Source organism: Cervus elaphus, chromosome 4, assembly GCF_910594005.1.
Source record: "Cervus elaphus chromosome 4, mCerEla1.1, whole genome shotgun sequence".
In the NCBI taxonomy this organism is placed as follows: domain Eukaryota; kingdom Metazoa; phylum Chordata; class Mammalia; order Artiodactyla; family Cervidae; genus Cervus; species Cervus elaphus.
In genome coordinates this window covers 61,457,738-61,482,912 of record NC_057818.1, presented here as the reverse complement: position 1 = coordinate 61,482,912, position 25,175 = coordinate 61,457,738, and the positions used below count along the sequence as shown (strand labels likewise).

Genomic DNA, 25,175 nt, shown 5'->3' with positions numbered 1-25,175 from the left:
CCCTCGGTCCCCGTGGCCACCAACTCTGGCGACATATTCCTGCTTAAAACCCTTTTTTACCTCTGGCCTCGCCAGGTAAAGCCCTCTCTCAGGAGTTGGGAGTTGCGCCCCTCCCCGGCGCGTCGCCTTCTCGACCGCTGGAGGCAGAGCCCCTCGCCCCTGCTCCCAGCGAGGCCGCGCCCTCTCCCTGGTCCTGGGATTCTGGAGAGCCCGCTCCGCTCCTGAGACCCCTTCCCTCGCAGCTCCTCTGTCCTCCTATCTCCTCGGCCGCTCCTTGTGCCCCACAGGGGCCCCCTTTCCTGTCAGCCCATCCCTTCACCCCGCGTAGGTAGGTGACCTGGGTCCCTTTTTGACTGCCCTGCAAATGAGGAAGGATGGGCTGGATTGACCTGGAACCTTCCAAGAGAGCCTCTCTATTCATGATGAAAAAGATTGCTTAGATCCTATTTCTCAGCTGACCTCTTAGAATGTTTCTTGTACCAGTGGATAGATATGTGCAATTCTGTATTTTTAAAATATTTTACTGCAATCTTATAATAAAGAATTACCTGCTTGGTATCAGTTTAACCCAACCGTGAAAGAAAAGTTTCTTTTGCTGAGATACATGACAGATGTTCCTGGTGTTAAATGGGATGGGCAATAAGGACAAACCTGGCGCACTTGCCCTTCCCCCTCCCGTTTCATTATTCAGTTATACCCGGTTCTCTTCTCTCAGCTCAGACCTCATAAACACCTTCTCTCTGGACCTGCGGGAGCCCACTTGTAACATGAAGATGAGAGACTAGACCGGAAACTCTGAGCATGAGAAGCACTGACCCCTGAAATGATTAGCCAAAGTGGCTGTGTGTCTGTGTGTGGCAGTTCTGGTTTGGAGGGAGTGTCTGGTGGGAACTAGGATTTTAAATAGATCCCAGTCCTCCCTGAATGAAAAACGAAAAGGATAACTGTAGGATGGAGGCAGGATCACAGGCTACGAATGAGATGACTTCTATGAATAAGGCTTAATCTGAAGGGAGATTTTTTTCACGTCCTGATGTTCAGACCTCCAGTGGCTTTCATTTGTTCTTGGGACTAAAGCTTGACTCCTCGCTGTGGCTCCACAGCCCTCTGTCAAACTCAGGGCCCTGTCAGTGTCTCCAGCCTCATCCTGGGAGCTGACCGTCTGCTCACGGTTCAGCCTGTCGTGCTCTCATTTACCTTTTCTCTGTTTCCAAATACCAAAACCATTTCTGTCTGACATCGTAGTTTCTCACCTTCAAGTCACCCTGGCTCAGGCCCTTTGTCTCCCTTCAAGTCTAGGCTCAGAGAGGTTCCCCATCCCCTCCTAACAGTCTCTCTCATGTTCCCCAGGTTTATTGCCTCTGTATCAGTTGCCATCAGCAGAGATTCTTGCCCTTCTTCATGGGTTGTTTTGAGTCCTTCCTGGTTCCCTTCTTTTTAGGGCTCATAGTGTTCCTCTTCTTCCCAGCGTGGTTGCAGTACCTGATACTGGAAGTGTCTTTAGATGACAGGAGTATGGGTTGGGCTGAATAATCCTCAGGGAAGACCAAGAGAACAGGGCAGGTGATGAAGATGTTTCCCATGTTCTGGACATTGCAGCTGTAATTGATCTTTACCCCATGTGACTACTTGCTTCTTCAAAAGAAGAGCCAAGAAATATAGGAAGTCCTGAAAAGCCCTACAGAACCGGTGTCCTCAAGCAGTGGGCTAATATATCCCCTTGTTTAGTCTGCTGTGTTTAGTCCTCTGTAGCCCCCAGATCTAAGCTCCGTCTATCCAGGGACCAGTCACCATCGTGGACAGCAGCTTTGCCATCTAGGAGTTCATGTGCTCAGTGTCAGCAATTGTGATTTCAGAGCGCTGAGGATGAGCAGAAATCCAAAACCTAATGGGGCAGGAAGGAGATGGGAAATTAGGAGTACTAAAGTTAAGATCTCAGAATGCTTGTTATAAGGTGGTCCTGCTCGGTAGGGATCTCTGGGCCCAACCTGAGAAGAGTGATAAGGTCCTGTGACGTAGGGGATGATGGCTCCAAGAATCAAGGGCAGCACTGCCGCAGTGATCTGCAGCCCGGGGGCTCGTCCTCTAGAAGATGCAGCTGCAACTCTCTTGCTGCCAGGCCAGTGCTGGGTTCTCTGTTACCCACTACTGTCCCTCCCAAAAAAAGCACCCACACAGGCACAGTACAGAAGCCACGGAATCTTAACTGCACTGTTGGTGGTAATGTAAATGGTAGTGCTGTGTTGGAAAACAAAATGGAAGTTCCTTAAGAAATTAACATAGAAGAGGCCTACAGTCTGTCAAACCCATTTCTGACAGATATCCAAAGGGAAAGTGATCAGTTTTTCAGGGATATGTCCTCAGTCCCAAAAGTGTGACTTGATTTGCAGTAGCCAAGGCATAGACACAGGCCAGATATCTCTTGACAAAAGAATAGGTAACAAAAGTGTGTTATAGAAATATTTATTATATACTGTATATTCATGAACTATTTTTTCTCTATATATAAATATAAAAATCAAGGGTCCTGCATTTATGCCAAAATGAATGAACCTAGAAAACATTATGCCAGCTTAAATAAGCCTGATGAAGAAGGACAGATATTGTATGTGGAAACTAGAATGTCAAACTCATAGAGCCATTGAGTAATAAGGCTGTTACCAGGAGCTGGGTGGAGGGGGAAATGGGGCACTGTTAGTGAAAGAGTAGAGATTTTCAGTTGTAAACTAAGTAAGTTCTGGGGATCTGAGGTAATGCATGCTGCCTGTAGTGTTTCTATATAATTGAAATTCACCCAGAGAGACATAATACAGTGTACTCATAGGTGGAAGTGTAACTTACTCGACTATAACAATTATTCAGTGTATGAATCTATCATATGATCACTTTGTACACAGTACGTTTATAGCATTTTTGTTAGTTACACCTTAGTAAGGCTAGGAAAGGAAAGGAGACTTGGTGGGTGCTTTTCTCCTCTGAGTGGTGCTCAGTCCAGGCTTCACGTTTCATTGATGAGGCATTTTGCATACCCATGTCTTGTACCCTCTGACCCGAGATTCCCGTTCAGGTAGTTTGTGTTGGTCCACAGCTCGAGAATGTTTAAGATGCCCCAGTTCATTCCAATCTGGATCCCTCACTGAGCATCAGGACTCTTGAGTCCTCTCATTCCTGAGGGCTGAGATCTGGGCTGAGGAGGGGGTGCTCTGTTCTGAGTGGGGACGGATCAGGGCCTGCTGTGTGCTGAGTCCTCACCAGGAGGGGAGTGTGATCCCAGGGAAAGTGTGGGAAAGTCCTGTGTTGGTCTCTCTGCGGGAGTTTGTTGGGGTCCTTTAATGGACCGGAACCTTGTGGTACGGAGTCGACGATAAGAAAGTGAAAGAGAGAGAGAGAGAGAGAGAGAGAGACAAAAAAGACCCGGGGACCTAAGCTCTGGTGGAGCAAAGGTGCTTTAATGATTTTTCTATGAGTATATATAGGCTGCAGTACAAGAAACTTCTTTCGGGAATGATAGAGATCAGAAAACCAAATGTACAGCAACTGTTACCAAGGGAACAAGGGGTAACGTTAGTCACAAGGTCAGGAGACAATCTATATCTCAAGTAAGGGGAAGGAGATTAAGCTGTTTTGTCCTAAGGAGAATGTTTACTAAAGGAGACTCATGCTTGCCTCACACAATGACCTCAGTCCCTGGGAGCAGCGTGCTTTTCCGCTTGAAGAGGGACAAGGACTCATGAGAGACAGCACGTAGGAATCCTCCCGTCAAACATTCCCTGACAGGAGTTGACTGTCCTGAGTCCCTCCTGAGACAGTGGCCACAGGGGACTGTGTGTTCCTCATGGTGAGGGCTTCCCTGTGTGTGTGGTTGGGGCTCAGGAAGGGGATGTGTTGACTCGAAGCATTAAACAGCATGTTTTCACTTTCATGATAGACCTCTGAAGACTTGTGTTGCCTGAGGAAGCCCTGAAGTTGAGGAAGAGGAAAGAACAGGAGTCAGGCATGGCTCTTTCTCAGGTGAGGTCATATTCAGTCTGTCCTTCCTGAAATGCCCTTCTCTGGACTCGCTAATCGTGTCTGACTCTGGAGTGTCCTGTCTGACTCCTGTATACGTACACTCAGCCAGGGCCTTCCCACAGGGCCTGTCGTCTCCACTTAGATCCCATCTCCCCATGACCTGGTGACCTGGCCCTTGTGAGGAGGCTCCCCTGGGCACCGTCCTGGGCAGTGCTTCTCACCCACGGGTTGGAGACGGGGTCTCAGTGCTGTTGGGCAGCAGGGATTGCTTAGGGCCCATCTGGATGCGCTGTCTGCTCTCTGTCAACCAGGGTCAGGAAACTGCGGGTAGAAGTCAGGTATTAATATGCACAATAGCTGGTAAAATCTGGGAATCAGATCAATTGAGACTGTCCTTTCCCTTTTGTGTATCTTGACATCTTTTTAAAATGTTTTTACCAGTTTTCTTTTGGTAGGCTAGTATAGAATCCTGGTGACAAATTCAGCTGAGTACAAGGGATACATTTTTATCATCTGAAACATGCTGAAATACATGTGAATAAAAGGATGATATACAATTGACCAAAAAGTCTGTCAAGAGACAAATGCTGTCATTTCAGTTAATTTTTTATAGATATATATGCATGCATGTGCAAGTCTGTGGTTTAGATAGAAGACATCATGATTTGAAAACTACACATTACCTTTTTTTTCAGTTGAAATTATGTTATCAGTATAATCTGTGGCCTTGAAATTTTCTAAACAATCCTGTTAGCGTTTTAAGTAGTAAGTTGCTAACAGTTGTGTTTCTGTATCCACGTCTATAATGACCTTTCATGCCATTCCACATTGTTCACCTTGGACTTTTTTTTTTCACATTAATACAATATTTATTTGCTTTCCTTCTGTCAAACCCTGAGCCCACCACTGTCCCCAGGCTGCCTGGGGAGTTACAGAAAAGGGAACACACAGGGCAGACACAGGAGAAAGAACTGTGGGAGGTGGAAGCAGCTCCTTCACGTCGTGAGGAAGATGAGCTAGACCACCATCAGGCCAAAGAGCCCCATGGCCTTTGAGAGGGCCAAGCCCACGGCGCAGACGAGCTGCTGTTTCAGAGAAGGGTTCCTGGGTAGCAGTGATGACGCTCCCGCACACGGTCCCACCTCCAGCCCTGGACCCAGCCTCCCCTGCTCTGGCCGCTCCAGCTCCAGGGCACTTGGCTTCTGTGTCAGAGGCCCGTGAAATGGCGCTGGTTTGGAAGCTGCGGCTAGGAATGAGTGAGATGGTCCGGGGACCCGGGGCTGCCACGCTGCCGTGGCCCTCATCGGTCAGTGTCTCCGGTCCTTCACCACCGCGGACAGTGATCACTCAGCAGGCGGGAGGTTCTCCCGATCAGGGACGGGGTGGAGACGAATTCGGCGCAGGCGTCCATTTTCAGGGGATGAAGGCCCGGGGCCTGAGAGCTGCTCCCCCTGCAGAGAAGACAGAGGGGCAGGGAGGAGGCTCACCTTGGACTTCTTTCAAGTTTTCTTTAGGAGCCCTGTGTCAAAGGACTTTTAATGTTCTCTGTATTACTTAACTGTTAGATACTTAAGCTTCAGTTGCTGAGCCCAAGTCTCTGAGTTCAGGTGCTTCGTGTAACATTTCTAACCTTCTTGATCTGAGTCGAGTTTCTCAGCGTGTCTGCGACACAGTTTTTCTTCTGTAAGGTGGGAACAGATCGTTCTTCAATGAGCTATTATATTGATGACAGGTTCTTTCCTGTAAAGTACTTATTTAATGTTTAGAGTAATACTACAGTAATTTAGAGTAACAAGAAGCCTTCAAACACTTTTGGTCCTTGCTGCTATTACCGTCATAAGTGAAAAATTTGACCTTTTCATTAAAAGTGCTGTGGCTTCATCATCTCTGAACACACCACTCATGCTGTACCTCATCTGGATAATGAATTGTGCTCACTGGGTAGAACATAATATCTGACACTTCTGTATAGCCAATACAGTGTTGAGTTTTATTTATATATAGTTCATGGATTTTGAACAATGATGAAAAATCCATATTAATTGGAGGATCTCATAAGGTCTTATGAAAAAGCATAAGAAATTAAAATTAGAGATCCATGATTTCTCCAGATACCCCTGCATGGATCTGTTAGAACACATACTTCAACCAAGTCCATTCTTACCCCTTAAATACCCTTTCTCTTTTGCATGAAAATGAGAACTTTTCATGGCCCTTTTGGTGACATGTGGTTTCATTTCAGGAACGACTGACCTCTGAGGATGTGGCCATTGAATTCACTCAGGAGGAGTGGGAATTCCTGGACCCTGCTCAGAGGGCCTTGTACAGGGATGTGATGCTGGAGACCTACAGGAACCTGCTGTCTGTGGGTGAGGATGACTTGCTTCCAGAGCTGCCCTTGGGTATCTGCATTTTCCCTGTGTGCCCCTTGGGAGGCCCTGATGTCTTTCATCTGAGAGTTCTGGTGACTTGGGCATGACACAGCTTCACAAGGTTAAACTGACCCTCTTCAGATGCTGTGTCTGTCTCATGTCACATGTGAGGTTGTCCCAGAGCTTAATTATGTCCAAAGCTCACTGGCAAATGTTAAAAGAAAACACTAAAAAACCCGATTTCCTATTTTCTACCTTTGACCTTTGGCTCAGTGTTTAGAAAAATGCACAGCACTTTAGATTTCTTTTTTCTGATTACCCTGAATATCCATTTCTTCTTGTTTTGCTTATTTGTTTACTTTTTTTGGCTGCACCATTCTGCATGTGGGATCTTAGTTCCCTGACTAAGGATCAAACCTGCACCCGCTGCATTGGAAGTGCAGAGTCTTAAACACAGGATCACCAAGGGAGTCTCAGAATTTCTGTTTCTGATCTGAATATTATCTCCACATTGGAGCAGGAGAAAAGCTCTGGACAGTGGAGAGTGATGTAAAAATAGCCAAAGATACAATGTATAAAGAAAAAGTATCTCAAAAGGGCTGTTTCTTTCTCTTTAGGAGTGGGACATGCTGGTTGATTGGCTCCTCTGTGTTTGTTACTTCGGAAGATGTAAGAAGAGTGGGTAGAGAGATGGTCTTTTTGATGCTAGATCCTACAAGGGGAGCATATGTGAATCTCGCGGGCTCTTAGCTTGTCGTCTTTAGGTCGAGCGCATGGTCCCATCTCAAGATCCTGTAATGTCTGACCTTCCTGTTGTATTAGTTTTACTCTTGTACTGCTCTAGCCAGTCTGGGATTGTCAACTGTTCCCAATGTTACATTCTGCTTACTTTGTATCATTTTACTTCTTAAATTTCTTTGAAATATATTCCTGAGGGTCTGAAATTTTATCTGGTTTCCTTGCTGTGATAATCCACCTATGTTTAATTGGCCGCCTCTGGTGAGTCTCTGTGGAGTGGATTTCCTAGGTAACAGAAAACTGTGATGGAGACACTATTAATATCATTTTCTTGCTCTGTTCAAAGTCACCACTTGAAGCTATCCAGTAGACTAGTCAGTATCTTACAGGATTGTGAGAGAGAAAGTATCACGAGCGCCTGACGCATCTTTCCAGGTGATTTTCTGGCTTTGGAGACTCTGTCAGGGCAGCGTGACTCTGTTGTTCATGTATATCAAGGAGCATATATTTTAGCCTCTGTAAATGGTATGGGAATTTATCCCAGGACAACTTTGTCCCAGTTCACATTCTCATATCTATGAGGCTGTTGGCTGCGCTGTTGTTCTGTGCATTGTAAGTATTTTTTTATTTTATCATTGAGTTCAAATTTTGCTACTCTTAGTGTTTCTGTTTTGTATTTGCAATGCGTTGGATGGTTGATTGGGGAATGGTCCCTACAGTGGAACTGGTGATCAGGCCCTCTTAAAATTCTTTGTATATTCTTTGTACTCATTTACTATCAGATGTATGATTTCCACATATTTTCTCTTTTACTGTTGATTGTCTTTTCAAACTCACTGCACTTTAATGGACAGTAGTTTATAATTTTGATATAGTTCACTTTATTAATATCTGGTTTTATTTTATGACTTGTGCTTCTGGTGTTATATCTGGTAAATCATTTGTGGGTCCAGTTTCCAGTAACATTTCCTGCACATTTACTTCTAGGGGTTTTATACATTTGGGACTTAGGTTTAGGTCTTTGAACCATGTTGAGTTCACTTTTGTCTTTAGTGTAAGATAATGTTCCAAGTAAATTGTTTTGCTGGTGGGTATTCAGTTTTGTCAACATGTCTTGTTTCATAGACTGCTTCCCCCATTTAGTAGCTTTTACACCCTTGTGAAACATCGTTTGAACATCTCCGCAAGAGGTGTTTCTGTTTTTGTTTTTGTTTCAACCATTCTTTTTAAGTATGCTGCTGCTGCTGCTAAGTCGAGTCAGTCGTGTCCGACTCTGCGACCCCACAGATGGCAGCCCACCAGGCTCCTCTGTCCCTGGGATTCTCCAGGCAAGAACCCTGGAATGGGTTTCCATTTCCTTCTCCGATGCATGCATGCATGCATGCATGCATGCTAAGTTGCTTCAGTTGTGTCTGACTCTGTGCGACGTCACAGACGGCAGCCCAGCAGGCTCCTCTGTCCCTGGGATTCTCCAGGCAAGAACACTGGACTGGGTTGCCATTTCCTTCTCCATTTTTTAGGTATAGTTAATTTACAGTGTTGTTTTTCAGTTACACGGCAATTTACAAGATACTTAATATAGTTCCCTGAGCTATATCGTAGGTTCTTGTTGTTTATCTGTTTTGTATATATATTAGTTTGTATAGATTCAGATTCCTAATTTATCTTTCTCTTTCCTGCCCCCGCCACCATCCTGCACTATCCCCTTTGGTAAGCATAAGTTTGTTTTTTATGCTGGTGAGTTTATTTTGTGAATAAGTTCATTCGTATCATTTATTTCAGTTCAAGATATACTATCCTATGATATTTGTCTTTCTCTGTCTGATTTCACTTAGAATACTCCCTCAGTCTATATTGCTGCAAAAGGTGTTAGTTCATTGTGTTTTATGCTGTGGAGGTGGTAACCCACTCCAGTGTTCTTGCCTGGAGAATTTCATGGACAGGGGAGTCTGGTGGGCTGCAGGCCATGGGGTCTTAAAGAGTTAGACACGGCTGAGCTACTTTCACTTCACAGTATTCCCTTGTATATATGTAACACATATTCTTTATCCCTTTGTCAGTGAACATTTAGGTTGCTGCCATGTTTTGTCTGGTATAAACAGTGCTGCTAAAAACATTGGGGTGCATGTATCATTTTGAGTTAGTTTTCATCCTTTCTGGATATATGCCCAGGATTGGAATTGCTGGTTCATGTGATAGCTCTATTTTCAGTTCTTTATGGAACCTCCATGCTCTTCTCCAAAGTGGCAGTACCAATTTATGTTCCTTCCAACAGTGTAGGAGGGTTCTCTTTTCTCCACACCCTCTCAACCATTTATTGTTTGTAGACTTTTTGATCGTTGTTATTGTGACCACTGTGAGGTGATTTTGATTTGCATTTCTCTGATAAGTAGAGGCGTCGAACATCGTTTCAGGTGACTGTTGGCCATCTGTTTGTCTCCTTTGAAGAAATATCTGTTTTGATCTTCTGCCCAGTTTTTGATTGGGTTATTTGTTTGTTTGTTTGTTTGTTTTGATATTAAGCTGTATGAACTGTTTGTATATTTGGAAATAAATCCCGTATAGGTAGCATCATTTACATATATAGTCTCCTAGTCCAAAAGTTGTACTTTTGTTCTCTTTTTGGTTTCCTTTGCTTTGCAAAAAGGTTTTAAATTGCATTAGATCTCATTTGTTTGATTTTGCTTTTCTTACCATGACTCTAAGAGATAGATCCAAAAAAACTGCTGACATTTATGTCAATGTTTTGCATTTGTTTTCCACTATGAATTTAATAGTATCTGGTCTTGCATTTAGATGTTTAATACATTTTGAGTTTATTTTTTATGTGGTGTTAGAGAATGTTGTAATTTCATTGTTTTTCATGTAACTATCCATTTATCCCAGCATTACTTATTAAAGAGACTTCTTCATTCTATATTCTTTCCTCCTTTGTTATGGAATAATTGACTATAAGTAAATTGGTTTATTTCTGGGTTTTCTATCCTGTTCCACTGATCTGTGTCCTGTTTTGTGCCGTTATCATATTACTGTGATGAGTGTAAGTTTGTGGTTTAGTCTGAGTCAGGGAACATCATTCCTTCAGCTCTGTTCTTCCTTCTCAAGATCATTTTAGATACCAGAGTGTTTTGTATTTTGGTGCAAATTAAATTTTTCTTTGTTTTATGTAATATGTCATTGTTAATTTGATAAGGGTTGCATTGAATATGTAGATTGCCTTGGATAGTATGGTCATTTTGACAGTGTTACTTCTTTCAGTCCAAGAACATGGTATACAATTTCCATCTGTTTGTGTCATCTTTGGTATCAGTCATCAGCTTCTTACAGTTTTATGAGTACAGTTCTTTTGACTTTTTAGATAGGTTTATTGCTTAGAATTTTATTGTTTTCTATGAGATGGTGAATGGGATTGTTTGACTAATTTCACTTTCTGATTTATCATTATCAGTGTATAGAAATGCAGCAGTTTTCTTTATATTTAGTGTCCAAGAAGTTTACTGTGTTCATTGATGAGGTCTAGTAGTCATCTGGTGGCATCTTCGGGATTTTCTGTGTGTACCATCAGAGTGACAGTTTTACTTCTTTTTTATTTTTCTAAACTTCAGTTCCTTTTATTTCTTTTTCTTTTCTGATTGTTGTGGCTAGGACTTCCAAAAATATGTTTAATACAAGTGGAAATAGTGAACATTCTTGTCTTGTTCATGGTGTTAAGGGGAGTGCTTTCAGTTTTTCCCTGTTGAGTATGATGTTAGCTGTGTGTTTGACATATACAGTCTTAATTATGTTGAGGTAGGGTCCATCTGTGCTGACTTTCTGAAGGGTTCTTATCATAAATGGCACTTGAATTTTGTCACAATCTTTTCTGCATCTATTGATGATCATATGGTTTTTAGTCTTCAACTGTTAATGTGGTGTATCATTCTGAATAATTTGTGGATATCGAGAAATCTTGCATCCCTGCTATAAATCCTACTTGATCATGGTTTATGATCCTTTTATGTATTAGAAACTGTTTGAATCTACTCTTTTGAACTCAGGGAAAGTCTAGGAGAATAAAGTCTTTTTCTACAAACGCAAAAGGCTCAGAAAGGCTTTTGTAACTGGGAAGGTCCTCCAGAGTTAGTTTCAATCCCTCCTTTTCTTTGATACTCCTCGATCTTGAGATGAACATGTGTGGAAGAAGAAATGAAGTAAATGTCCAATAGAGAGGTTAGTCATACTTGGCAGAGGAACCCAGGTTTAGATAGCCTTTTCCTGGATGTTCCTTCTGATTTCTGCTAATAAGATTCTTACACAATGTCCTGGAATATTGTGTATGTTTTTCTTGAATATAAGCATTCCATTGTAACTCACAAATTTCACAGTTGGATACCTTACATTGTAAATAGTATTATCCTGCTTTCTCCATATATCACAGTCACTCTTAAAATCTCTCTTGTTTCTGTCCCGTACCCGTAGTATAATGCCCATAAACTTGCTGAACCAGTTCTTTTCTTTTCAGGTCAGTATATTAGTTTGCGCTCTCAGTTATTTTCACAAAGACATGCAGTCCCAAGCTGATATCTGACATCAGCCTGTGTACCCTATGCTCCACGCAGGCCCTCTGTTAGTCCTGACCATTCCTCACATAGTACCTTGATATGGATGGAAACATTATTCTTACCTACCGCATCCCTCCACCTTCTACATGCTCTCACTGTAAAGATAATTTTTGGTCATTTATTGAACAAGTTTCTCAGGACATGACCTCAATCACTCTGTGCATCCATGATGACTCACAAACCATTTCGAGATGGGATGGTGAATAATAGTTAAACAGACTACTTCTGTCTTGTATCTTCCTTGGTATTTTCTTTCTAAGTTCCTTGTTGTTGTTGTTTTTCTTTTTAATATTTTCTAATCTACTCCTTGGTGGGTAGTCATGTTTACAAATAAGTATTCCCAGTCTGTATGTTCAGATTCATCTCCTGGTTCTCTTACCACTTTGTGGGCCAATTAGGTGTGTTTCCTGCTCTGATTAGAGAAAAACATGTTAATTTACCTGAAGCCTTTTAAAGCAAATTAGTGCTGTCCGTTGGCTTACAGTAGTGCATGTTTTATAGTAAATACTCAAAATTTACCTGTTTACAAAAGGTAATATCTGTATTCTGTCATGTTCTTTATGATATGACTTTATCTACATTATATCTTTTTAAAATTTTATTTTTTAATTGGAAGAATAATTACTTTACAGAATTTTGTTTTCTGTCAAACCTCAACTACATTATATCTTGTATGCTTTTCACTTGCAACATTTTTCAGCAATATTGTGTTTGGCCCTAGTCAATAAGTACACAAAGCACTCGCTTTTTATTTATTACATTTTGGTGCCAAAAACCAGGTAATTAAGAACAGTGCATGGCTAGAGATTAGCCTTCCTTGGTGGCTCAGTGGTAAAGAATTCACCTGCTAATGCAGAAGATGCAGGTTTGATCCCTGAGTCAGGAAGATCCCATGGAGAAGGAAATGGCAACCCACTCCATTATTCTTGCCTGGGAAATCCCATGGACAGAGGAGTCCAGTGGGTACTGTCCCCGGGGTTGCAAAGACTCAAACACAACTGAGCAACTGAACAACAACAACATAGGCAGGGATTGCTTTGGTTCTTGGCTGTTAGAAAACTGGTGAATATTTTACGTCTCAGTTTATGTATCATTTACAGATGATGGTCCTTTAGTGTGTATTCTGCACTACAGCTGACACATACTACTTGTTAACATTGTAAAATGCCTTTCTTTTTGGGTACGTAGTTCTATAGCAGATTTAGAAAACTGTTGTTTCCAAAAAATTGTTTTAGTCATATTCTTCATTTTCTCATTTCTTTTCAGTTGTTAACAACCAATTATGAATAGTTAATTATTAATTGGGTAAGCTTGGTTTTGGATTATTTACTGTTACAATATATAATATATTGTTTAGAATTTATTTGTGTACAGTACGTATGCAAAATACGTATACAAAGTGATAGTGTAATATTTTTCTTTTCAATTTGAGACAACTGTCGATTGATACGTTCCTAGAGGTCCTCATAGAAAAATACTCTGTTTTTGAGAGTGGGCATAAGATTGTCCAATATGAGTGTGTTTGGCATATGGTTTTTAAAACTAGGTTACCTTAATGGTGAATTTATGTTATCATGCTTTCTTAAGTTAAGAATTCTATTCCTTTAGTGTTTCTAAAGACTTAAGGTCATCATTGTTGTGTGTCATAACTTGGTGTAAGTATTACTTTTGGTGTAATAGATGTTGAACATGAAACATTTGGTTTTGAATCATTGTCAGCAGGATACCTATGGTTCTTTTTATCTTGTAGATATCTCTCCTACACATGTGATCAAGCATTTAGAACCCAAAGTGAACAGTGATAAACGAGAGCCACTCCAAACATTGATGCTGGGAAGACCTGAAAGCTATGAAATCAAACATTTTCATCTTTGGGAAACTCAGGAAAATATGTGTGACTTTGAGTGTCAGGGGAGAGATGACAAAAGAAATCAGAAAGGAGCACCTGTAAGCCTTGATGGAAATGTGCCTGATGGAAGAGATTCACATGATAGAAAGGATGCAGGAATCACGCCCTTTGGAAACAGGCTTGGGTTTAACTTTCAGGATAAACTGCAGATACTTCAAACTGGTGGGATAACTTCTGAATATAACGAAGTTGAGAGTTCTGTCAACAACAGTTTGTCATTTTCACCACTTCAAAGAAGTCCTCCTTGTGTCCAAACCAGTGTTTCTAATATATATATATATGGGGATGATTTTATGAATCCTTCAGTAATAACACAAGACCTCAAAGCACACAGGGTAAAACCTTACAAATGTGATGAGTGTGGGAAAGCCTGTCTTAAGGGCTCATGCCTCATTAAACATCAGGCCATCCACACAAGAGAGAAACTACATAAACGTGAAGTCGGTGACAAATTGTTTGATCAAAGTTCACAGCTTGCACGTCATTTGAAAATTCATTCTGAAGTGAAATGTTACAAATGTAATGAGTGTGGCAAAACCTTTAATGATAGCTCCACCCTTGCTAGACATCAGATAATCCACTCAGGAGCAAACTTACATAAGTGTGATGTATGTGATAAAATCTTTGGTCAGAATTCATTCCTTGTAAGTCATCGGACTATCCCTGCAAGAAAGAGAAGTTGCCAATGTAATGAGTGCGGCAAAACCTTTGCTGACAGCTCAAAGCTCAGGAGACATCAGAAAATTCATACAGGAGAGAAATTATTTAAATGTGATATATGTGACAAAGTCTTCAGCCAAAATGCATACCTTGCTGATCATCAGAGGGTTCATACTGGAGAGAAACCTTACAAATGTAATGTGTGTGGCAAGCACTATAGTCACTCTTCACAGTTCAGAAGGCATAAGAGATTTCATACTGGAGAGAGACCTTACAAATGTGATGAGTGTGGAAAGACCTTTCGTGTAAAGTCAGTCCTTTTAAGTCATCAGACTGTTCATACTGGAGAGAAACCTTACAATTGTGATGAGTGTGGTAAGGCCTTTCGTGTAAAGTCAGTCCTTTTAAGGCATCAGACACTTCATACTGGTGAGAAACCTTACAGTTGTGATGAGTGTGGCAAGGCTTTTCGTGTAAAGTCAGTCCTTTTATATCATCAGACAGTTCATACTGGTGAGAAACCTTACAAATGTGATGAGTGTGGCAAGGCTTTTCGTGTAAAGTCAGTCCTTTTAAGTCATCAGACAGTTCATACTGGTGAGAAACCTTACAGATGTGATGAGTGTGGCAAGACCTTTACTTCCAGCTCACACCTCAGGAGACATGAGAAAATTCATACAGGAAAGAAATCATTTAAATGTGATATATGTGACAAAGTCTTTAGCCGAAATGAATACCTTGCTGGTCATCAGAGGGTTCATACAGGAGAGAAACCTTACAAATGTGATGAGTGTGGCAAGCACTTTAGTCAGCATTCACAGATTATAAGTCATAAGAGATTTCATACTGGAGAGAAACCTTACAAATGTGATGAGTGTGGCAAAGCCTTTCGTGTAAAGTCAACCCTTTTAAGTCATCAGACAGTTCATACTGGTGAGAAACCTTACAAATGTGATGAGTGTGGAAAAGTCTTCGGTCAAAAACCACATCTCCGCCTTCATTGGAGAATTCATACTGGAGAGAGACCTTACAGATGTAATGAGTGTGGCAAGTTCTTCAGTCGAAATTCACACCTTACAAGTCATCGGAGAATACATATAGAGAAACCTTTCAAATGTTTCGAGTGTGGAAAATCCTTTACTCAGGTCTCAGCACTCTCTAAACATCAGAAAATCCATACATGAAAAAAACTTAGGTGAATGTGGTATATGGTAGAAGTCTTCAAAATTCAAAGTTCAAACTTCACACCCTACTGTTGGTCAGAGAATTCATACTACTGAAGAACCATACAAATATGATGAGTGTGGCAACCTCTTAGGCTTCATGAGAAAATTCATACTGGATAGAAGCCAGATATGTATGTATTTATTAGTCAGGTCTTTAGAACATGAATTCATTCTAGAAAGATTCCTCACCAGTTTCACAAATGTGGAAAAAAAAAAACCCTGTCCTCACAGCTCACATCTTGCCAGTAGTATCAGAGTATTTATCCTGTAGAAAACACACAGCAATGTAATGTGTGTGGCAAGGATCTTACCCAAAAGTCACAAGACAGGAACATAATGGGGCCATACTTCCCAGACTCAGTGGTTGTGACAAATCTTTACCTTTTTCACTTTATGTATTCTCTGATGACTTTAGTTCAGGTAGTCAGCAACTGTAATAAGTCCATATTTGAAGAGAAGCTATAGAGATCTTTTCGTATAAAAGAAACCCAAATTTTAACTCCACAAAGATGATTCTTTGGGACAGTAATCCACCATCTTTTTGGTCTCCTGGCTTTCTGAATAAAGTCAATATTCCCTGCCCAACAAGTAATCTCTCAGTTTTTTGGCCTGTTGCATGGTGAGCTCTAAGAGCTTGGCTTTGGTAATACATTGATCAAACGCATTTGCTACATGTGTTTCATGATGGTCTCTGGGAAGGAATCATTGAGATGAAGGGGCCAACTTCATTAGGTACGATTCATTCAGATCCGTGTTTTCTGGAAAAACACACAGCCTGAATTATGAAATTCAGTAGTGTGTGTGAATTAGCAATAGGGAGGGCAGAAAATAATGTAAACCTAAGACATGACTCATCATGGTCAGTAGGATCTGGAAGCCTTTCCATACATAGTCCAGCCTGTTATAAAACATAATATTCTACCAACTGACCTTGAGAAGAGTAGTCAAGATGTTAAAAGGACTGGGCTTTTCGTAGGAGGAGAGGGACAGTTACCAGGGACCAGTGGTGTGCTAGGAACAATGCATAGGAAAAGGGTCATGTTCTCCATTGGATAGAAATAACTGTTGTATGTATGATTAAAGAAGAGTTACTCTTATCTGTGGAAATTGAAGACAGAGCTGTCCCGGTCTTTGTAGACCGGGACCTGGGGACTGGAGTCAACGAGAAGAGGGACCCAGGGGACCCAAGTCTCGAGTGAGACAAGGGTGCTTTATTTGCAGAAACGCATGGTTATGTATCTTCATACAAGGCAGCTTTAAGGCAGTAAAAAAATTGAGCAGAAACAAAGCCAAGCAAATAATAATCTTCAAAGGCCCAGAAAGTGTTCCATATCCTGAGTAAGAGGAGCATAACTGAATAGATTACCTTTAAGTAAAAGGTCACTGAAGGGAGTCACTGAAAGGAATCCAAGCAAGTGCCCTTTCTCATGATCTCAGTCCTGAGAACTGCGTGCAGCTCTGCTCTTTCCTGTTTTCCAGGAACTGATAAGGAATAGAGAGTCCTTCAGAAACGGCACACAGAAGAAGAAAATAACATATTGGATCTCTTAAAGTTGAATGTCCCCTGACAGTTCCCCCTTTTTTATTATTTCATGATTGGGGGTGACTGTTGATACTTTTTGTGGAAAAGGCCCTGACCAATTGAGTTTGTTTAGTCTGAACAATTTTAGTTAAAGGCATTGGTTTATTACAAGTGTAATCACCAGGATAATTATCAGTGTTAATAGTTCCAGGTGCAATACTATGCGTAATGCCTTGAAACCATCTTCGAGGGTCTAGCCCAGATAATTGAGCAGCGAGCTGTTCAGCTAAGGTTTCCAAATTGTTGGAAGAGGGTAGACTCTGAGAGAAGGTTTCAAGGATTTCCTTTTGCAGCAATTGTACATATAAGGAAGCATTGTCATGTATATTTTACAAATGAAATTTGATTTGTTCCGAATTGTAAGCACTATGGTTGAACCGAAGAGGAGTGATACAAAATTGAGTCGAATTCCAATCAATTTAATAATACTTGTTTTTGTGAATCTATTAATTGATCTCCAGCCCATTGGATGGCTGTTTTTAATTCCTGAATTTTATCCTGAACTTTTTCGTCTATCTGAACCTGAGTGACCCATATAGTATGAGCATCTTTAGTCCAGTTTTGAATAAAGTTTTGTGTTTGATTTGAAGTTTGTAAAGCAATGTCTGTGACAGCAGCAGTGATGCCAATGGCTATCAACCCCAAAATGCCAAGAATCAACCATCTCGTTGCAGTAATTTAGTGAGTAACTGGGAGGCAGGTCTTGCCATCGGACCCTCTTTCCAGGGCTATTGGCGATCTCCTGGCAACCACAGACTACATCGAGATCAAAGAATCAAAAGGGATTTTTTAGAGAAATAGAGAAATTAAGACAAGTATACAATTTGCAGTCTATATAAGCCTCAGAACATAAAGTCTTATTAAATTTTAAGTTTCCTATGGCTATAACAAAAGGAAGGGGAACACAAGCTTGTATAAAATATGAATGATTATAATGGAAGGAATAGTTACTATGACTATGACCAGTCCAAGTTCCAAGTTTTTCAGTGTTTGTAGCAAGTTTCCAGATGTCCCATTGTTCAGGCCCAATTCGTTTAATGAGGCTGTTTTGTGGGCAAGGAGGTGCCATTCCGCTGTAAAGCCAGCCAAGGAGTCCTTTGTCGTGAAAGTGTTCCATTGAACTGTTGGTAATCTTCCATGTTACTTGAGTAACATAATCACACATAGTACTGTTAATATCATCTGAGCAGTTAGATAACCACATACCATAGGGTCCCCAATCAACAATGGTGTAACTGGCCACAAACATTAATTTCCATGCTTTAGCTTGACATGTATCTCAATGAACAGGAGTATATTTAAAATCCTTATAAGTAAATCCCTTCCAACTTTTGTCCTTTTCCTAGAGTTTTGGTAGTATTGACATGGTTCTCATAAGAGGATAGGGCAGTAAACAGTCTAAACAATGTGCGGAAGTTCTTTTTTCGAGGCAGGATGAAAGCCCTCGTTTGTCGACTAACATTAATACATAATTCTGCTGGGCCCATTCATGAAGGAAGGACTTCATAGCCTAGAGAAATGTTAATTAATCTTCCTTCTTCCTCAGTCTGAGAGCGCCCCTCCAAACTCCAAGGAGGAGGCGTATGTACTGAGTCTTTAGTGGATACAACTGGTCCTATATCTGTCTGTTCTACAACCTGCAATAAAGGGGGATTAGGTATATAAGCCCAATAAGTGTGATTAATCAAGTCAGCCTGAGCGGGGGAAGCAAAAGCAAGCATAGCAACAAAAATATTTTCTGGATTCCGAGGCATTCCCTGTTGAGAAACCAGATTTTCAGCTTGATTAATAAGGGTTTTTATCTGTCCCCAAGTGGAGAGGTCATAAGTTCAATTACCTCGAGTGCAGCATTTGTTGGAAATTTATAAAGTTGCCATGGCTTCTACTGGAAACTCCTTCTCCTGGTGATTTTGCTGTTTCTTCTCTATCTTGAATGCCGGTGGCTTCCCTGGGGCGGATCTTCCGAAGAGGGAGCCAGCTGATTTCTTTGGGTCCATCTGGAGAAATACAAGCATACCCCTTTCCTTGTAATATTAATTTTCCAGATTGCCATTGTTGAGTCAACCCGCCTTGATACCAGATGGGCAGAGGAAGGGAGGTATCCTTCAATGCCTCAAAATCTTTTTCTGCTTTTATCAAAATATCCCCTTGCGGTAAGTTTAAAAAATTTAAAACAAATAAAGCTGTATTAACAATAGTTGTAGGATTAAAGAATATATTGCATTGCAATCTGTTCGGGTCCTTTAATGGACCGGAATCTGGCTTTCCGGAGTCAACAATAAGAAAGTGCAAGAGAGAGAAAGAAAGACACGGGGACCCAAGCTCTGATGGAGCAAAGGTGCTTTAATGATCTTTCTGTGAGTATATGTGGGCTGTTGTACAAGAAATTTCTTTCGCGGATGATAAAGATCATAAAGCCAAAGGTACAGCAACCCTTGACAAGGGAACAAGGGATTAATAATGGTCACAAGGTCAGGAGACAATCCATATCTCAAGAAAGAGGATCGAGACTGAGCAGTTTTGTCGTTAAGGAGAATGTTTACTGAAGGAGATTCAAACATGTCTCATGCTATGACTTCAGACCTGGGAGCGGCATGCCTTTCCACTGGTTTCTGAGAACAGAAACTGATAAGGAACAGGATTTAGGAGAAACAGCACGTAGGAATCCTCCTGTTCAACATTCACTGACAATTCCCCCTTATTTATTTACAATATTTGTTAAAAAGGGTTCTGACCATTTGAGTTTCTTTTAACAATTTTTGCATGAAGGCAATGGTAAACAACAAATACAATCATCAAGACAATCACCCAGATTACAGTTCCAGACCTGATGCTGTGAGTAATGCTTTAAAACTATCCGCGTGCCTCTAGCCCAGATAATTGATCAGCTAGTTGTTCAGCTAGTTTCCAAATTAGTGGAAGAGGGCAGATTTTTAGAAAAGGTTTCAAAGATTTCTTTTTGTAATACTTGTACATTTAGAGGGGAATTATCATGTATGTTTTGTAAATGAAATTTGATTGGTTCCCAGTTGTAGGTACTATTATTGATTTGAACAGGAGTAACACAAAATTGAGTAGAATTCCAATCACATTTTAGCATCACCTGTTGTTGTACATCTATTTATTGATCTCCAACCCATTTGATGGCTGTTTTTAGTTCCTGTATTTCATCTTGAATATCCTCATCTCTCTGAGCCTGAGTGGCCCACATAGTATGAGGATCTTTAGTCCAATTTTGGATAAAGTTATGTGTTTGAATTGAGGTTTGTAAAGCAACACCAGTGACGGCAGCAGTGGTGCAAATAGCTGTTAATCCCAGAATGCCAAGAATCAGCCATCCGATGAATCGTTTAGATCACCGGAGCAGTTTAGTAAGTAACCAGGAAGCAAGTCCAGCCATGGGACCTTCTTCCCAGGGCCACTGGAGATTGATTGGTAACCATAGACTACGTCAAGATCGAAGACTCAAAAGGGATTCATTTCTTAAGGAAACAGAAGAGATAAGTATATAATTTGCAATTTATACAAGTTTCAGAATGTAAAGTCTTACTGAATTGTAAACTTCCTATAGCTAGAATACAAGGAAGGGGAACATAAGCTTGTATGACATATGATTGATTATAACGAAAGAAATAGTTTCTATGACTACGATTGGTCCCTGTGAAATGTCCAGTCCAAGTCCCAAGTTCTTCGGAGCTCACAGCAAGTTTCCAGATGTCCCATTGTTCAGGCCCAATCTGTTTATCGAGGACGATTGGAGGACGAGGGGGTGCCATTCCACCGTCAAGCCACCCAAGAAGTCCTTTGTCATGGTGATGTTCCATTGCAGTGTTAGTAACCCATGGTACTTGAGTAGCATAATCACACACAGTGCTGTTAATATCATCTGAGCAGTTAGATAACCACATACCATGGGGTCCCCAATCGACAATTGTATGATTAGCCACAGACATTAATTTTCCTGATTTGGCCTGACATTTGTCCCAAAGAACCAGAGCATATTTAAAGTTCTTATTAGTAAACCCTTTGCATGGTGTTGTTCTTTGTTCGTTCCCTAACTCTTTCCCTAAAGTTTCAGTGGTATAAACATGATTCACAGACAAAGAAAGGGCAGTAAATAATCTCAGCATCGTCCTAAAGTCCTCTTTTGGAGGCAGGGCAAAAGCCCAAGTTTTTCGGCTAACGTTTATGCATAATTTTGCTGGGCCCATACACAATGGAAGGACTTCATAACCTAGAGATATTAATTAGTTTCCCTTTTTCAGGGTGTGAGGGCCCTTTAAGGTTCCAGGGAGAAGGCATATGTATGGAGTCATTGGTTAATACGATTGGCCCTCTCTCCGTCGATTCTATGACCTGAAGTAAAGGGGGGTTGAGTCTGTAAGCCCAGTAAGTGTGATTAATAAGTTCAGCTCAAGCAGGGGGGCGAGTTGGGGGGAGGAGGCAAAAGCAAGCCGGGCAACAAAAATATTTTCAGGACTCCGAGGCATTCTCTGTTGAGAAATCAGATTTTCAGCTTGATTAGTAAGGGTTTTTCTTTGTACCCAAGAGGGGAGATCATAAGGTTGATGCCGCTGAGGGTGGCGCTTTCTGGAGATCTTTCGAGCCGCCATGGCCCATATTGGAATTTCTTCCTCCTGGGGTGGTTGTTGTCTGACCTCTATCTTGAAGGCCGGGGGGGCCCCATTGGGTCGGATGTTCCGAAGAGGAAGTCATGTGAGTTCATTGGATCCATCTGGGGAAATACAAGCATACCCCTTTCCCTGTAAGATTAATTTCCCAGATTTCCATTGTCTATTCAACCTGTCTTGGTACCAAATGGGCAGAGGAGGAGAAGAGTCCTTCAATTCCTCAAAATGTTCTTCTGCTCTTGTCAAGATAGCACCTTGCGGTAAGTTTATAAAATTTAAAACAAATAAAGCTATATTAACAATAGTTACAGGCTTAAAGAATATATTGGGTTGGAATCTAGTAAAGTCTGCTGGATAAGGAAGATAAAAGTGTTCCTGTGTTTTCCCCCTTATTTAGTTTTTTATTTGTAGTTTCAGTGTGTGATGTGTTTGTTTAACTATGTCTTGTGTTTGTGGATTATAAGGGATGTCTGTAATCTGTTTAATAGGGAATGGATGTAAAAATTGTTTGAACTGCTTAGAAATATAGGCAGGGCCATTGTCTGTTTTTATAGAATTAGGTGTTCTCATTATTGCAGTGTAAGCTAACAGGTGGGTTATAACATGTCGTGTAGTTTCACCTGGGAGAGGTGTGGCCCATATAAAAGAAGAATTTGTATCAATCGAGACATGTAAGGAGGAAGAGGAAGAAAGTTCAGGGCAATGAGTTACATCCATTTGCCATAAAATTCTCTTTGATTTGTCATAAAACTTTTTTATGTTTTTGTATTCATCATTTTCTTTGCCATTTCTTCTATCTTTTTATCAAAAGCATACAAATTACTTTTCTTTGGCAACTATGAAGTGTCTTGTATATTAGCATTTTATACATTGGTGGATATCTTTTTGTTTATTATATAAATATTTATATATATTTATTAATAGTCTAAAATCTCTTTAGTTTTTCTGCAAGAAAAACTTTTTGTAAGAGGAAGTTAGTGTTCAGTAATTAATGTTTTAAAATCTTACTTTATTTGGACATGACCTAGCTATTGAATAAACTTTTATCATTTAGTTTAGTACAATTTTAGGAATTTAAGTTACCCAATCCTAAGAGATTATTTTAGATACACCTTTTTAAAATAGAATTATTTTTAATAGGGTTTGTCTAAAACTTTTCATTTATATATTTACATATATATATATTTACATATATATATATATATATATAAAGAGTTAACTTTTTTGTTGACAAATTTAGTTTACCTTAAATCTAGGCACAATAAAAGTATTATATAATGTTGATGATGTAAGACATGTCTTAATTAGATTTGCAAGCAATTATATTTAAATTATATTTATATTTAAAGAAGCATTATATTTAATATTGAATATTTTTCAGTTCATGTGAACTTGAATTTAAATAGAACTCATTAATTTCATATTATCCAAAAAGAGAGACATATGTTGAGACACAGATAATTTTAGATAGACAGATATAGCTTTCTCCTTGCAATTTAAAATATCTTATATATATATATATATATACATGTGTATATATATATATATATTTTTTTTAGTTCCACCAATTTACTTATGGCTGGAGTCCCAGATAGAGTGGCTGTGTATCCCAAGGACATGATAACAGTTAACTTTAGGTTTTTTCTTAGGCCTGTTTTTGTTTCCCAGGCAGAATTGGAGCTCCAAAAATGTATTTTAACAAGTTAACCTTTTCCTAACTGCACGTGTAAGAAGAGTTGGTTTTGAAATTTCAAAAAAGATTTTATTTTAATCAGTTTTTTCTGGAGTCTAAAGTATATCATGGGCATTCAGTGTCAAAAATGTAATTTCTCCTTTTTGTAGTTATAGTATATTATTAATGATATATGCATGAGGGAATTGCTGTCACATTGGATGTAAAGCCTTGGCTACAAAATTTTGACAAATAGTCAGACTGTTAAGCATACCGTGAGGTAACACATTCTATTGAAATCTCTTATGAGGACCGATGTGTTTAGGAAAAGGGAGAGAGAAAGTGAATCTCTCTCGGTCTAAAGGGTGTAACGGTATATTCAAAAACCAATCTTGTAAATCAGTACTAATAATGTGCCACTTCTGAGGAATACTAGTAGGTGATGGGATCCCTGGTGGTAGTGGACCCATAGGTTTCATAGATGCATTAACCTTTCTAAGGTCTGTAAAGAGACGTCATTTGTTAGATTTCTTTTTTATAACAAAAATAGGAGAGTTCCAAGGAGAGTAAGATTCCTCAATATGTTTTAATTCTAAGTGTGTGTCTATAAGTTCTTAGTAGCCTGTAATTTTTCTTTCGTAAGGGGCCATTGTTCTGTCCAAATAGGCTCATCATTCTTCCAAGTTATTTTAATAATTGCTTTGTTTTTTAAATGAGCAGTGACCCCTAGGAAAAATGTGGAATGTGTATCTGAGTTTGCCATTGCATAAGTAAGTCCCTTCCTATTTGATTGAGCAGTGCATCTATCACATAAGGTCTTAATGTTGCAGGCAGGCCTTTTGGTCCTTCATATGCCTAGATTTGAACATTTTGATAAATTTCTTATACTTTGGTTTGAGAAATTCCTGCAATTTGGCAAGAGATTTTTTGTATAGGCCAGGATTTGGGCCATGAATGTTTGGAAATTTAAGGCAAAAGAAGTAATTGAGCAATTTTGTCCCCCTTTTTGAATTGCCATAGAATCCGAGATGACATCATAATTTGAATCTCTCCTTTATAATCTGAACCAATTATTCCAGGGTGAACAGTAATTCCTTTAGAAGTCAAACTAGATTGGCCAAGTGAAAGACCAAAGGTTTGTGGTGGCAGGGGTCCAAAAAGTCTGGTAGGTACTCTAGAAGGGACTGCTTGAGGGTAAAGGAAAAAAATCATATAGGGCTGGTATACTGATGGCAGCACTGCCAGATGTTGAGGGTTTGAGGGAAAAGATAGAATTTTCCCCTGGTTTTTGTTGTAGGGGACCTGGGCGGGGGGTCCCCTGTTTGGCGTTTCCTGGAATAGCTTTTCCCTCAATATCAAATTTAGATTTACAATCTTTGGCCGAATGCATTCTGCTAGGGCAGCGAGGGCAGATTCTTGGAAGTTTTTTTATTAGCTCTTAGGGCAGTCCCTCTTTAAAACTTTTTATCTCCACATGTAAAGTATCCTTCATTTCCCTTTCTAAAGGCAGCAGCCATTGTCTCAGCTAGTATTTGCATCTTTTGAGTTTCTGATCCTAGATTGCATGCCACAAGCCTTCAAATAATCAATAATAGTCCCAGTCTCACAAATTGGAGTGATAGCTCTTTGACATTCCTGATTTGCATTCTCATAAGCAAGTCATTTCTCTAGCTGTTTTTTGGCTTCTTCTCCAATTACAGTACGGGAAATAGCAGTTTCTAATCTAGCTGAAAAATCAGCATAACTTTCATTAGGTCCTTGTAATATTTTAGT

At 40.2% G+C, this 25,175-nt stretch overlaps 1 protein-coding gene and 1 pseudogene across 3 annotated transcripts in view; one reads left to right on the top strand and one right to left on the bottom strand.

The window, feature by feature from the left end:
* Nucleotides 1-16,102, top strand: part of LOC122689686 (zinc finger protein 160-like) — a 125,028-nt gene extending 108,926 nt beyond the window's left edge. For all 3 annotated transcript variants that reach the window (XM_043896337.1, XM_043896327.1, XM_043896343.1), the window contains 3 exons: nt 3,929-4,011; nt 6,254-6,380; nt 13,473-16,102. In XM_043896337.1, coding sequence (XP_043752272.1) covers nt 3,997-4,011; nt 6,254-6,380; nt 13,473-15,475 — 2,145 coding nt within the window. In that variant the 5' untranslated portion in view covers nt 3,929-3,996 and the 3' untranslated portion in view covers nt 15,476-16,102. The remainder of the gene's footprint in view (nt 1-3,928; nt 4,012-6,253; nt 6,381-13,472) is intronic.
* LOC122690296 lies at nt 4,970-5,437 on the bottom strand (annotated as a pseudogene).
* Nucleotides 16,103-25,175: the final 9,073 nt, after the last annotated feature.